This window comes from Vigna unguiculata, chromosome 5 (assembly GCF_004118075.2).
Source record: "Vigna unguiculata cultivar IT97K-499-35 chromosome 5, ASM411807v1, whole genome shotgun sequence".
Classification (NCBI taxonomy): Eukaryota; Viridiplantae; Streptophyta; class Magnoliopsida; order Fabales; family Fabaceae; genus Vigna; species Vigna unguiculata.
This window is the reverse complement of record NC_040283.1, coordinates 30,763,460-30,780,203: the sequence shown is the minus strand read 5'-3', so window position 1 is coordinate 30,780,203 and position 16,744 is coordinate 30,763,460. Positions and strand designations below refer to the sequence as shown.

Below are 16,744 nucleotides of genomic sequence, written 5' to 3'. Positions count from 1 at the left end.
AGCTCAAAGTGTCACATAAACATTAATAACATTAACATTCAACATTCACTAGTAGACAATTTGCCCTTATTCTTTACATGGGCATCATACTATTTGGATCGTAACCCTTTTTTCAAAGGGTCAACAATCATAAGATTTGTGCTAATATGTTCTATCGACACTCTAAGTTTCTAAACTTCTTCTTAACGGTCAAGTATTTCAACTCCATATGCTTAGCACCTTTGGAATACTTATCGTTCTTAGAAAAGAAAATTGTTGTAGAATTATCACAATAAATATTCAGCAACTTGGAAATATTGTCGACTACTCCAAGTCTTGAAATAAATTTTTGCAACCAATTAGCCTGAACAATGGCCTCAAAGCATGTAACAAATTCAGATTCCATGGTGGATGCAACAATGACAAACTACTTTGGACTTTTCCATGAAATCACTCCTCCGCTAAAAGATACACATAACCAAATGTAGACTTTCTTGTATTCATACAGTCGACAAAGCCTGAATTTGTATAACCTATCACCTCAAGGTGATAAGATTTTCTACAAGTAAGCATATGATTATTTGTTCCTTGTAGGTATCTTAAAACTTTCTTTGCAATTTTTCAATGCTCTAATCCTGGATTACTCTGATATCTACCAAGCATACCAACTGCAAAGTTAATATTTGGCCTCGTAAATGTTTAAGCCTACATCAAAATCCCAACAACAGATGCATAAGGGGTATCTTCCATCTGTTTCCATTTCAAATCATTCTTTAGACATTGCATGAGACTAAACTTGTCTCCTTTCTGTATTGGAACGAGAGATGCTGAACATTTATCCATTCTGAATCACTCTAAAACTTTATTAATATATGTGTAGCCATATGACTTCAAAAAAAATTGAACGAGGAGCCATATGAAGTAAAAATCTCATGTACGGTTTTGTAGAGTGGCAGTAAGGGTGACTTATCTGTCAACTTTTCCACTATTACACCCAAAAAACCAAACTCTGCCTTACGTAAAGTTGCCAGAGTACGCTTAACCTCTGGATTTGAAATTACTGCTTATATACCCGTAAGAAGATCGTTCATCTACTAAACTATGTTGCGTGTCAACATTGTGATTCAAAGTCAATATAGTTTCAGCATATAAATTATCCAAATTCAATTTATATAAACCATCATAAAGTGTACCAAATCCAATCATAAAAGTACGCTTAAACAAACTGAAACAACCATTCCCAAACTTAAAAGAGTATCCATCAACGTCAAGCTTAGATAAAGAAATGAAATTCCTAGTCATACTAGGTACATAAAAAGTATCCATAAGGTCAAAGTGATATCTAGTGTCGAAGATTATACGATAAGTCTCGACGAGTTCCACTGGAATTTTCTCTTTATTGCCCATTGTCAACACCCAATTAGGAGGATGAGGGAATAAAAAAGAAACAAAAGAGAAGTGAACGTTGATTTGAGTATGGATATATTCCTACTTTTATTTTCATCTCACTTAAAATTTAATTTAATTTTATCTTGTTTTATTTTATTTAACCGTGGTTTATTTATCTTGTTTATTTTATTTTTAATTTTATTTCTTTATTTTAATTTTAACTTTCAATTTTAATCATATTTTGTTTACTTTTTATATTATTTTTTTATTCCCTTTTCAACAAATATGTATATAAAAGAAATAAATAAAAAAAGAGAAATAGAAGAAAAAGAGGTTAACGTAAGGTCTAATAGCAGCAGACCTACATCCTTCCACTATTTTTTAATTGAAAGATGTTCAGAGGTGCATCAACTAGGCTACCATTGCTTTTGTATGTTAATTGGGAATTATGTGTGGTAGCTAGCTAGCTCTAGTTGTAAGACTCGGGAAATATTAGACTACAGAGAAACACTTGGAAAACAAATTAATGGTTTGATTAATATTGTTGATTTATTTAATTTAATTAGGTTATTAAATTATGAATATGAAATTATTATTATTTGAGTGATTTAAGTTATTGTTGTATTTATAATTATTATTTAAGTGATATAAGTTATTGTTTTATTTATTTTAAATTTTAATATTATATTTAATGTTGCAGATATGTATATATAATTAAGTGGTGCCTATTATAATATGAGAATGTATCTAGTTTAGTGCTAGCACTTTGAGTTGTATGTGTAGGTACATGGCTCCGAATCTGACGGTTCTTATATAGTGTTTTTAATTGTTAATATTAAATTTAATGTGGATATATGGGTTTATAAACCTAGGGTGCATGTAATATAACAAGACAGTGTGTAGGTGCAGTCTGGTGGTATGAGGTATGCATAAATGTATGCAATGGCCTGTTTTCGAATCCTGGTAGGGCTATGCGTCAGTTTATTAATTAGTTTTTTTCTCGTTGTGTCAAGATTTTTACCGCTAGCATTAATGCATCGAAAATGATATTCGAACATAAAATTCAAACTCAATTTTGACATGGGTGACGTGGCACCCTTTTTTTCTTTTTTTTTTTACTTTTTTAAATCAAACAGAAGCCATGGTCACGTGCGCGGAGGTTATGTGCAGCAAATTCTTTTTGCCAAAAGTAAAGCAGACATGGAGAGAGAAAGTATCCCAAAATGCAAAATTTGTAGAGTGTTCGTGAGACAGGGAGGGAGAAAGTCAGAGGAAGTGGAGACAGTTTCTGCAAGTCGGAGGAGAGGCAGAAACAGCATGAGAAAGTCAGCGAAAAGGCGGCGATAGCGTGAGCAACTCGAAGGAAAGGCAGAGACAGGGTGATCAAGTGTGTGGAAAGGTAAAGCCAGCGTGAGAAAGTCGGCGGAACGGCCGAGAGAGACTGAGATAGTCGGAGGAAGTCGAGACAGAGAAGTTGTGGTGTTACAGAAGCGAGGCGGGAGGCGGTCACCGTGAGAGGACACACCTGCGACAGCGACGATAGTGGAGGGGATCGAATCCAGTCGAAGCGAGTCGACGGCAACGACAACCAACCTACCGGAAGTCGTTCCGCAACACTATTTTAGTGTAAGGTTCGTGTTTTTTTCTTCAGCAATCGAAAAGGTTTAATCTTTGGGGGAAAAACGTTTCATTGTGGTGTGGTTTTCAAGTTTGGTGCAACATTGTTTGACAAAGTCGTTGGTATATTTTGGTTTGCATTGTGGTGTGGTTTTGTAGTCTTGATTTTGTAGTGGCATGTTGTGGTGTTTGACAATGTTGTGCGTTTGGACAACACCAAAATTTTCAAAGTAGCACATTTGGGGGTTTTTTAATTTTGTGGTGGCCGAATGTTACTGAGTGATGGTTGGATATGGAAAATAGGAATTTTTTATGTTTCAGGGGATGGGCTTTGGTGTTTGATATTGTTGTTATTGTTTGTTGTTTTTGGAATTTTATTTGGTTTGTGTAATTATTTGATACTATGTCATTCAAGGGTAAATGTTTTGAGTTATAAAATAGGAAAGGATGGCGGGTAAAGGACAATCTGATGAGAAGGTATTGACATTACACTTTTATGAATTGGTTGTTATCATTATTTGGGTATGATTTTTAAATAAGTTATAATTTATGTATTTTGATTGAATGTTAGTGTCGGTTGCGGACCTTTTGTTACACGAAGTACATTGTTGAAATTCACGACTTGCTTTTGGATAGCCATCGTGCAAGGCTACAAGATACACCATTCCAATGGTGTTTGCAGATAGTGAAACCATTACAAATATATAATCCCCTTATGCTGGAGATGCTGAAGTGATGGTTACCGGCTCATGAATCTTTTCGTGTCGTGCAACGGTGTATTCCAATAAGTTGTGGTGATATCTCCATGTGCTTAGGATTGGGTGGTGTTGGGGTGGATGTGGAATTTGATAAAAATATATGTGGTGTTGTGGGGTCAGTTATGAAAGATAAATTACTAACGGTTGAAAATGTTATTAATGTCATTAAGAGTTTGTTAGAGGCTGAGTTTGTTGATGTTGATAATGTTTGCCGTTTGTATATTTTAGTTTGTTTTGCTGTCCTATACTTCCCTAGGAATTCAAGAACTATTTGTAATATTTCGTTCAGTGTTTTAGACAATATAGATAGGTTGTCCACTTACAACTGGGGTAAAGTAGTTCATACGTATCTAGTAAAAAGTTTAAGTCGTGCCTTTTTGGCACTTGGTCAAACAGAAATCTGCTTAAGCGGCTCAACAACAGTTTTGCAGGTACAAAAAACTTCATTTAATGATTATTACTGATTTGTACAATATATATATTGATGAGATTTACAAATTTCTATTTTATAGTTGTGGGCCGTAGAACGGCTTCGATTATGTGCGTCAGATGCAGAGTTTGTTTTTCCACGAATTTTGGGTTGGACGGACTTTCAATTAAAGAGAAGACGCGTTGAGAAGTTATTTCAAGAGACCCATTTATAAGTGCCTACCATTTTTACTTTATGAAAATGTTAATTATATTTGCCTACCATTTTTACTTTATGAAAATATTAATTATATTTGAGCACTAATCTGTTAGGTTATTTGTTCATTTAGATTTTTTTGGAATGGAGGTTGAGAGAAGAAGACCATGAGAATGAAATTATTCGAGAAGCCTTGCAACTTGGACACGAAGGGCAATCCAAAAAAGCGCATGTAGATAACAAGGCTGCGTCGACGCAAGACTTGTTAAAGAAGCTGCGAAAGCATGGAAGACGACTACGGAAGTTGAAGAAGCACATGACGGAATTACGTGAAGAAATATTGTCTAGATCTCATGTAGGGGATGAAGAAGATGGAGAAAATGTTGACGAGAAGGGTGCGGAAGGTGTACACAAAGAAGCCGATGTTGAGGTTGAGGTTGAACAGCGTGATCAGGAGGATGAAATTGGTGAACGTCTTCATAAAGGTTTTGATTTGAACTCCGAATCTGATGTTGCCCAGTTTGGGGAGGGTTAGCACTTCAAGTCATTGCTCCATATGATCCACAACAGCCATCATTTGATTCATTAGGGGTTGACTTGATGAAATTGTACAACACTATAACTTATAACCGTACTCCTTATAGGTATTATTAATTAATTTTTTGTGACATGTATGAAAATGATTAAACAAACCATGAAATTTGTTACTGACAGACTTAAATTGTAGATTGGTGGCCAATATAAATGGCCAAATTTTGGGTACCTCTGAATGCTCTGGTTTTGGTTTTGCAAATAAGGTGGACAATATGGTAAGAACTATTTTTTGTATTTCTATTTCTATGAAAGTGAGGTGCGATGTTCGGGACCCAATGGTTTGTGATCAATAATTAATTTGAAAATCTGAAGACCAAAATTTATGTAGTCAATCCCCATGTAATATCATAGCATTCCCCACGCTTGGTCACAGCAGTATGTTTGTAATTAATTGTAAATCTCCCCAAGCAAGGAACATAAAGGTTTTTTGAGCCCTTTGTAACATGAATTTAATTTCATATTCATTTGCCTGATTTGGTGAATCCTTTTGTGTAGGCTGTTTTGTTCGGTGCAAGCACAATGATGTACTTTGAACGACGCAAATATGGTCATGTCAAGCGAGTAGCTTTCAATCCGTTATATGCGGTACAACAACTTAATGTTTGGTTACGAATGACTTAGCTTTATTTGATTTAGAAATAACTAATGTCAGTTTTGATTGTAGACTCATGTTCTGAACAACTCACGAAGGATGAAGATTAATAGACGGCAATGGACATTGAAAGACTATGAGGTTTACTTTCGTGCAGGATTGATTTCTGTGGAGGATATTGTGGATGCTGATTTTGTGAGATTCCTCTTCATATATGTAATTTTTGCTGCATATTTAATACTTTCCAAGTTAAGTGATACATTTATTATTTGATGCAGTTGTTTGCCCCAACGGTGCATGAAGGTCATTGGTGGTGCTATGCTGTAAATTGTCAACAGAAGAAGCTTTATGTCTTGGATTCAATTGGACATTCCAATAAAAATCGCAAAAGACTAAATAACGCCATTGTAAGCACTACAAATGTTCAATACACGTATTGTATTTCTTGTCATAAACGTTTATTTTATTGATTTCATGATTGATTGTAGGCTTATAATATGGGATTGCTTTTTGGTATGCTGTTGAAATGTGGTGATGATGAATATCCAATCTTTGAAGAAGAATGCCACAATACTCCTATTCAACCAAACTTGTATGTGTTTTCATTTATACAATCTAAATGAGTTGTTTTTTCATGTATTGTCTGAATTTGTGATGAGGAATGTATTTATTTGGCTTGATGTAGGTATGATTGTGGGATTATTGTTCTTCAAATGATGGAGTTGTGAGATGGTCAGAAGAAATTTGATGGCAATACCATGCCTAACTACACCAATGTAAGTTACATGACGTTTAAGTTGTTACTTTTGACTTTGTGTATTATAATGTCATTTATGGAGTCAAAATTTTGATATTTGTTATGCAGGACCAACTACAATAGATTAGGCAGCAATACATATGGAAATGGATTTTAGATGTAGACAACATTCAGAGGCAAGATGTGCTGCAGTACTATGACTTGTTAGTTAGACGTTAGGGTTTGGTGAACATTTGACCTCATACTGTCATTGAATGTGAAGAAGAAGATTGAATTTAACTTTTTGTGTTGTAATGAAGTACATGAATGTACAAAATTGTTATGTAGATCCCCTATAATTATTTGATGGGTCCCCTCTTTAAGCTGATTGTTGGTGTTGTATGCTTCATGACAAAATGTTAAGACTCTGTATTTATGTTTTAATTACTGGAATGTGACAGTGCACTTTAGCAGGCCATTTCCGTTTAATGGGGCTAAGTTTTTCATTACGTTATTGGGAATGTGTACCATTTAGGAACTGATATTTAAGGTCATTCACACAAAGGTGAGGTGATGATGTTTTGTTGGTCAGTATGTAGCAAAAAAATATTTGGCTGCACTCTCCACATAATAGAGGCCACTCCCCATGTATGGGAGCGTAACCTTATGTTATTCATTTTAAAATGCTTCGAATGTTGTAGACCTTGTGTAGGGTTTTCCTTTTTTTTAATTACAAAATTATGCAGACCAAAAACTTTCCCACCGCTCCCCATATAATTTAACACCGATCCCCACCTCTGGAAGGAGTAATTTATTTGATTTCATTGGATATGCATCCAAGGAAAGGATGTGAGGTCTTCATGTTGTAATCCTTGGGGTGGGTCTTCCATTTTTTATTTTAATTGTGAAGACCAAAACGTTGTGTACCACTCCCCATTTAATTTCATAGCACTCCCCATGTCTGGGAGGGTTTGTTTGTTTATTTACTTGGCTATGCGTCCTTGGAAGGAAGACAAACCATTTTTCAACCCTTAGACACTTTCATTCATTTATTTTTATTTTTATTTTAAATTTATTGGATATGCGTCCAAGGAAAGGAGACAAACTCATTCCAGCCCTAACTCACTTTCATTTCATTTTATGTACATGTATGTGAGGTCACGGTGTTGTTGACCTTGTGGTGGGTCTTCCAATTTTAATTTTTAATTGCGAAGACCAAAATCTTTTGTACCACTCCCCACTTAATTTCACAGTACTCCCCACCTCTGGAAGGAGATATTTTTTAAAATTTTTTAGATATGCATCGAAGGAAAGGAGACAAACCCATTCCAGCCCTAACTTACTTTCATTTCATTTTATGTACATGTATGTGAGGTCACGGTGTTGTTGACCTTGTGGTGGGTCTTCCATTTAAAATTTTTAATTGGGAAGACCAAAATCTTGTGTACCACTCCCCACCTAATTTGACAGCACTCCCCACCTCTGGAAGGAGATATTTTTTAAAATTTTTTGGATATGCATCGAAGGAAAGGAGACAAACCCATTCCAGCCCTAACTTACTTTCATTTCATTTTATGTACATGTGTGTGAGGTCACGGTGTTGTTGACCTTGTGGTGGGTCTTCCATTTTTAATTTTTAATGGCGAAGACCAAAATCTTTTGTACCACTCCCCACTTAATTTCACAGCACTCCCCACCTCTGGAAGGAGATATTTTATTTTAAATTTATTGGATATGCATCCAAGGAAAGGAGACAAATTCATTCCAGCCCTAACTCACTTTCATTTCATTTTATGTACATGTATGTGAGGTCACGGTGTTGATGACCTTGTGGTGGGTCTTCCATTTTTAATTTTTAATTGCGAAGACCAAAATCTTTTGTACCACTCCCCACTTAATTTCACAATACTCCCCACCTCTGGAAGGAGATATTTTATTTGAAATTTATTGGATATGCATCCAAGGAAAGGAGACAAACTCATTCCAGCCCTAACTCACTTTCCTTTAATTCATTTTACATGTATGTGAGGTCACGATGTTGTTGACCTTGTGGTGGATCTTCCATTCTTATTTCTTATTTGTGAGGACCAAAATCTTTTGTACCACTCCCCACTTAATTTCACAGCACTCCCCACCTCTGGAAGGAGATATTTTATTTTAAATTTATTGGATATGCATCCAAGGAAAGGAGACAAACTCATTCCAGCCCACTTTCCTTTAATTCATTTTACATGTATGTGAGGTCACGATGTTTTTGATCTTGTGGTGGATCTTCCTTTTTTATTTCTTATTTGTGAGGACCAAAATCCTGTATACCAGTCCCCATTTAATTTGCGAGCACTCCCCCCCTCTGGGAGGAGATATATTTATAAATTTATTGGATATGCCTCGTTGGAAGAAATGGAAACCCCATTCCAGCCCTTAGTCACTTTGATTATGTTTATCACATTACGGTGCGTGTTAAATGATGTATGACCTTATCATGTTGAAAGAAGTTAGAAGCAAAAAGATTTTTTCTTTTGTTAAAATTGGGCTTCAGTAACATAACATAGTCACCGGTCGTGGTGGTCCTTGTGGTTTACCACATAAACGTTAAAACAAAAAACACATAAGAACATGTAAACAACAAACTAAATACATCTTAAATAATATAACCCCATGTTTTACATTTAATCATCGACATTTTGGGAAGGTTCAATGTTGGAGGAGGTCTCCCCAATGTGAGGAACAGACTGAGTGGACGGATTGATAAATTTTTTTAGTATCTCCTGAACCTTTGGATCAAGTGATGGATGAGGCTCAATGACAGGCTTGATTGTGGCTTGGACTAGTTCATCCATGGGTTCACAAATGTCCGCTTTGAATATCTAGTTTTCAAAAAAGGCGTTTGTCCATATTAATGACCAAAGTTCTGAGGAAACGAAAACATTTAGTAGGAGTAAGGTCAAGTTCTTTCTAATTGGGGAGAGTACCTTCACAATGTTGCGGACAGTGATGTTTAGGTAGCAAATTTTATGTCTATGACCAAAAGTCGCAACCTGCTATGAACAACTACAGAACGTTACTATGACAAGGATATAACGCATACGAATTCCATGTTAAACATGACTTTATTAAATGTGTGTGATGCAAACTTGACTTACGGTGTTCAAAAGTAAAACTGCTCCAACAGTAAGATCTCTCCCATATTCTGGATGAAGTAGTACTTTCCGGTGCACACTTGCCCAAACCGTGCCAGTAGGGTCCTATTCTTGGAAAGGATTAAATCAGTAGAACAATTTGTTTCCAATACATATTATTTGTGTTAAAACATGATACCTTCACACATATTTGCATATCGCCTAGGCCATTTGGGTTGCACTGTTTGACAATGCATGCTACGAAAGGAAGTATACCAGTTCTGTTACAACTTCCTAAGTGTGCAGTATTGTTAATGTCTCCGTCCTTAACCAGGCCTATGAATGAAAACTGCCATGAGTGTTTCGCTCATATTCATAACGACAACAAATTGATGTTGACTAAAGCATATGCACCATGGAACTTTATGAATTTCTCTGCTCATAATCATGCATTTGATTTGAAATCCCTCTCATAACTTGCAACACCAATAGACTATGCAAATTCTTGGGTGCTTTGTGCGTGTTCTGAACCACGGTTAATGATAGCTGCCTGGACATTTCCTGCTGGCTCTGGAATAAGGGTTGTTGATGAATTACATTTTTTGAGGAAAGATGTCAAATCTTCTTCTTCTACATCAAGGCCCTTCCACGGTTCCATTGCAATTGAGAAAAGTTAAAATTTGACATATTTCAATTAAGAAATGCGCCAAACTATTGCAAATCATTCGTGTAAAATTAATGATGTACCACTAAAATGCAACAATGAAAGAGTTCATCACTTACCTCCTATATTCCACCGCAACCCAACAAAGAAACAAACTTTTTATGGTCGCATAAGTAGTGCGCCGCGGGGTCCATTATATACAAAAAGTAGTTCATGGTGATATGTCCATAATACCCTTGCTTTTCTTCTTCAGTAAGTTTAATCGTCACTAATGTTTTGTCTCCTGTTTCATCGCCAACCCTTTGACTTCTCCCCAACCCCCTCACCTAACACAAGTTAATGCAGAGTTATGGCAGGAGCTTGGACATTAAAGGCATGCAGGTTGGTAACCATCGTTGAATGGTGTTTGGAGCTGCACACTCGTCCTCATTAAACATCGTCACCTTCCATTCCAAGTAAGTGCGTATTATAACTTCAGAAAAAAAAAACAAAATTTATTGTGTCCGGAAAAAAAAAAATTTATGTCTGCATTAATTATGAAACTTGATTGCACTTGGGTTGTTGTGTTCAAACATTGCAAACACGTTTACGTTGTATGTTTCATAGGGTTTGAATTAATGTTGAATGTCATACATGGCCACCAACCATTTTTTTTTATGAAATAATGAATATATGTAGTATTGACATTCGCAGCTATCCTGTTAACCAAAGAACAGTAGTAATGGAGCCCTTTCCCTCACTTGATGATATTTGCTTGGGTGAAGACATTCCTGTCCAAGCGTCGCATGAATTCAATGAAGATATAAATAGTAACAATGCACATGACGTCAACGAAGATGACATTGTTCCAAAAGTCCATATGTGTTTTGAGACATTGGATTCTGTGAAGGTTTTTTACAGAAATTTTGCTATACAAAGTGTGTTTGGTGTCAGGATCAGAAGTTCACTACGGGGTTCGAACAATGAAATCAACTACATAAAGTTAGTATGTTCGCGTTAAGGAAATTACATTTCTGCCATACCCCCAGAATTGAAAACCGTGCCAAGTCAAAAAAAGTAGTGCAAAGCAGGTATAACTGTTGGGAAGAAGGAATGGAAATGGTACATAAGGAGTGTTGTCACTGATCATAGTCATGACATAAGTCTACAGAAGTCTAGGCTAATACATGGCAACCGTAAAGTAAACATGCATGCTAGGCAAACTGTTGACATCAACGTCGGAGCCGGTGTTAGGATCAACAAAAGTTTTCGATCACTGGTTTGTGAGGCCGGTGGATATGATAACATAACCTTCATTGAGCGGGATGTTCGCAACTACATTAGTAAACAAAAAAGGTCATTGTGCAAGGATGGGGATGGCCAAGCATTGCTTCGACACTTCTCACATATGAGAGAATTGAACAACAACTTCTTCTTCGATATAGACATGGACGAAAATAACAGAATATGCAATGTTTTTTGGTCCGATGCAAGGAGTAGAGCGGCATGTCAAGATTTTGGTGAGGTGGTGTCATTTGACACAACCTACTTAACAAACAAATATGACATGCCATTTGCGCCTTTCGTGGGAGTCAATCATCATGGGCAGCCAATTTTGTTAGGTTGCGGCCTTGTTTCTTGTGAGGACACAAGTACGTTTGTGTGGCTTTTTGAGTGTTGGCATCGACGCATGTCCAACATTGAACCTCATGGTATCGTTACTGACCAGAGTAAGGCAATGATGAACGCAATTAAAGTTGTATTTCCTAACCCAAAACATAGGTGGTGTTTGTGGCACATCATGAAAAAGGTTCCTGAGAAATTGCAAGGGTACACAAACTACAAACCTATGAAGACGGAATTGAAGAAACTTGTGTATGATTCCATCTATATTAATGACTTTGAGTTAGGGTGGGTGGATTTTATTACCAAGTATGACTTGAATGCAAATGAATGGTTGTGTACGTTGTATGATGAGAGACATCGTTGGGTTCCCTGCTATTTGAAAAGTCATTTCTAGGCTGAAATGTCAACCACACAAAGGAGTGAAGGCATGAATGCATTTTTGATGGATTCATCAACTCTAGCACAACCTTACAACAATTTGTCGTACAGTACGACAATGCATTAAGGCAAAAGGCAGAAAAGGAGTTTGAAGCGGACTTCGCATGTACGAATACAACTGTTGCATGTGGCTCTCAATCACCGATTGAAAGACAATTTCAATTAGAATACACACACGCCAAATTTAGTGAGGTTCAAAACGAATTCAGGGGTAAGATGAATTGCTTCGTGAAGAGTGTATCAAAAGATGAAATTGTTTGAAAGTATACCGTGAAGGAAGAGTGGATGTAGAATGGCTAGAAAAACCACAAAATGCACAACTTGAAACTCGATTCAGTTACAACAAATATTGAATGCAGTTGTTTGTTGTTTGAGTTTAGAGGCATATTGTGTCGCCACAGCTTCTTGGTCCTGGGACGAAGACATTGAATGTGTAGCCGATAAGTATGTTCTCCAACGTTGGTCAAAATATGTGCGAAGGAGACACAATCTCATAAATGCAGGTTACAATAGAAGTAGTGACGACCCACGAATGCAAAGGTACCAAGTATTGTGTAAGACTTTTTACGATATAGCTGAGGTTGCTTGTGACTCTGAGAATACAACAAAATAGTTATGTGATGAACTCCACCTCATAGTAAAGTCATTAGAGGTCCCAACTAAACCAATGGAATGTGTAGCACCGAACGGAGGTGGGTGCCTAACCAGTAATGATGTTACTCCATCTGCAACCAACAGCGGAATGGTTATAAGCCCAATTCATGTTAAGAGGAAGGGAAGACCACGTTCAAACAGACTACAACCAACTGTGGAGAAAATATGTAAGAGGAGGAGAACAAACGCTTCTAAAAATAAGGCTTTAAGAACTACAATGGTAAAATCATATTATTTTATAAAAAGTCCAAATATTATGTTTTCATTAATCACTGCAAGTAACTGTTGGTTGTATTTTTAATAGGACACTTCCTACTTTGGTGCAACATCGGACCATCAGCATGTCTCCTTTGAATGCCCACCATTACTGAACACACCCATTCGTAATAGTGGATTTATGTCTTTGTTGACATCTGTGGAGTCTGACTTTGGAAACACTCAAATTTCTTCAACAACCCACATTTGAAAAAGAAATTTAGGTAGGTCCACCAAGGTCACGTACATATACAATGTGGTGGTAAAGGGATGTTTTTGTCGCCAAACTAATATCACTGTTTTGTTATGCATACATAGTTAATTTTGGAAATGCACCTCCCATAGTTTATCTTTACTACCACATAGGTTTTGCCGCACATGAAATGCACAAACATAATATGACTGAAGTCTTCTTGTTTGTGAATGACATGTGTGTAAATGGATGGTCATTTCATATTGTAATGGTTACTCCATTTAATGAAATATTATTTCGTTCAACGTTTATGGTATTATTTATTACATTTACATGAGTAATTAATTAGCTTAATTCCATTTCAGTATGCAATAAATTAATTGTTGTCTGTTACCATTCTCATTACCTTAACGGATACAAATTAAGTGGCCAATATTAAGTTGTTGCGACACACTAAATGACGACATCTAAGACACCCTTGTGGGGGAACCCAATGTTCAACTACCACCGCCTAATATTAAATTTCCCTTCACCATTCAAACCTAGTGCTGCGTCACCTACCAATCCGCCTCCTTCGTCCACCTGTCCTCAACCACCATAATTTAATGCCTTTAATGTCACGTTTTGTGGCATACCACCCTCCCTCATCTCTCAAATAGGCCAACAAAGAACGCAAACATCACGCCCAACCCAATATTATGGAATCGACTGGTTCGTGCAGTATTGGCGATATTAATGTTCGTGATGCATCTCCTACTGCAACCAAAGTGCTGTGGACCTTCACCACGATTAACATACATGACTAGGTGCGTGGTACCCTTTATTTTGACACTGTGTTTACATACATTTCCATTATTTGACATATAACCTTTCTGACTTTCAATGTAGTTGTTTGCTCATGTGGATCGACATTTTGCTGCGGCATTTGAAAATGAACTGACCCACCAATGGACTTTGCTTGATAGCTTTGAAAATCGCTTTGTAGTTTCCTATAACATGGATAAAATGAATCCAAAATTAACGGATGGGTGGAAAGACCTGGAAAACACATACAGCACACAGATATGGGACTCATACGTCCAATTTCGTTATGTGGGCAACTCTACTTTCGAAATAACGGTTTTTATTGGCCAATGCACACCAAAGAATATGAAGGCATTCTTAGACACAACAGCGGTGGACCCTGGTACATCCCTTTTTGCGGTCACATTGACTCAATGTCAAGCAAATGCAAGTCACCTGGTAATTATTATTCTTATTTTCTCAATCCTATTCAAAACTATTAATATCCATGGATTGAAAATAGAATGGGTAACCTTATTGTTGATTATCTGAGCAGGACTTGAATGTTGATTTTGCTGAGGTCATCAAGAGCCTTGAGATGGACGTGATATATCTAGTTGGACGTCGAAGAGGAGTTGAATGCAAACTGCTTGTGTCGCAAAAAAATGAAAGAACAAAGCTTGGACAAGGATAAAGGAAGTTTTGTGCTCAAAATAGGTTGAAGGAGGGAGACAGATTGGTGTTTGAGGTGGACCAGGTTCAAAAACAACCTATAGTTGAGGTTTACATTAATGGGTGCTACTGTGATGTTGCAAAGTCCATAGATTTAGTTTGATGTTATTACATTCAGACAAATGTGTGTTCAAGTCTTGTGTGTTTTTATGTTTTCGTTCAAAAAATATTATTGAATTGTGTCATTATGATACTTTTTGGTAACTTCGGACTCCGACCTCATTTTTGTAATCAAGATCTGTTTCATGTTTGGGGAGTGAAAGTATCCCAAATGGGGAGTGGTGGTATATATTCTAGTTCACCGTACCAGGTTTAATAACCATCTAAAATTTCAGAATTTTATGAAGCAATTAAATATTTTATTTTTAATTATGACCAATCAAAATTTACAATAACAGTTTTAATATCATTTTAATTTTGGAAGGAAATAAAATGATCTTTAAACTTTCAATTGCGTTACCAAGTGGGGAGTAAAAGAATCCCAAATGGGGAGTGGTGGTATATATTCTGGTTCACCGTACCAGGTTTAATAACTAAAAAATTTCTGAATTTTGTTAACCAATTAAATATTTTATTTTTAATTATGACGAATTAAAATTTACAATAACAATTTTAATATCATTATAATTTTGGAAGGACATAAAATGATCTTTAAAATTTCAATTGCGTTACAAAGTGGGAAGTGAAAGTATCCGAAATGGGGAGTGGTGATATATATTATGGTTCACAGTACCAGGTTTAATAACCATCTAAAATTTCTGAATTTTGTTAACCAATTAAATATTTTATTTTTAATTATGACCAATTTAAATTTAGAATAACAGTTTTAATATCATTTTAATTTAGGAAGGAAATTAAATGTTCTTTAAACTTTCAATTGCGTTACAAAGTGGGGAGTAAAACTATCCTACAAGGGGAGTGGTGTTATATATTCTAGTTCACAGTAACAGCTTTAATAACCATCTTAAATTTCTGAATTATGTTAAGCAATTAATTTTTTATTTTTAATTATGATCAATTTAAATTTAGAATAACAGTTTTAATATCATTTTAATTTTGGAAGGAAATTAAATGTTCTTTAAACTTTCAATTGCGTTACAAAGTGGGGAGTAAAACTATCCTACAAGGGGAGTGGTGTTATATATTCTGGTTCACAGTAACAGCTTTAATAACCATCTTAAATTTCTGAATTATGTTAAGCAATTAATGTTTTATTTTTAATTATGACCAATTTAAATTTAGAATAACAATTTTAACATCGTTTTACTTTTGAAAGTAAATAAAATGTTCTTTAAACTTTCAACAACGTTACAAAGTGGGGAGTAAAAGTTTCCAAAATGGGGAGTGGTGTTATATATTCTGGTTCACAGTACCAGGTTTAATAACCATCTGAAATTTCTGAATTTTGTTAACCAATTAAATATTTTATTTTTAATTATGACCAATTTAAATTTAGAATAACAGTTTTAATATCATTTTAATTTTGGAAGGAAATTAAATGTTCTTTAAACTTTCAATTGCGTTACAAAGTGGGGAGTAAAACTATCCTACAAGGGGAGTGGTGTTATATATTCTGGTTCACAGTAACAGCTTTAATAATCATCTTAAATTTCTGAATTATGTTAAGCAATTAATTTTTAATTTTATTATGACCAATCCAAAATACGAAAAACAGTGTTAAGAACAACTTTTATTTTATGTAGGAAATAAATTGTTCTTTAAAGTATCAATTACGTTATCAAGTGGGGAGTACAAGTACTGAAATTGGAGAGTGAAGGGAAATGAAGTGGGGTGTTGTGTTATATAATTTGGTTCTACCACTCAATAAACCAAAAAATATTACTGCTGCGCAAAATAAATGCAAAACATCTAAATACCTGCAACATACATTTTCAAACACAAAAACACATAACAGAATCATGGACATACTTTGTCCTGTAAAATCAATCCAAAACAAACATTCTTAAATAACTCTAAATGAAATAGCAATGGTGTTTTCAAATTAACAAAA

The 16,744-nt window shown here is 35.6% G+C and overlaps 1 protein-coding gene across 1 annotated transcript; it reads left to right on the top strand.

Annotated features, from left to right (window-relative positions):
* Positions 1-3,790: 3,790 nt before the first annotated feature.
* LOC114184599 lies at positions 3,791-6,282 on the top strand. The gene is made up of 9 exons (XM_028071916.1): positions 3,791-3,956; positions 4,041-4,174; positions 4,502-4,898; positions 5,083-5,177; positions 5,458-5,547; positions 5,627-5,749; positions 5,833-5,961; positions 6,043-6,146; positions 6,240-6,282. The coding sequence occupies exons 1-9, from the start codon at positions 3,791-3,793 to the stop codon at positions 6,280-6,282; spliced, it is 1,281 nt and encodes a 426-aa protein (XP_027927717.1).
* Positions 6,283-16,744: the final 10,462 nt, after the last annotated feature.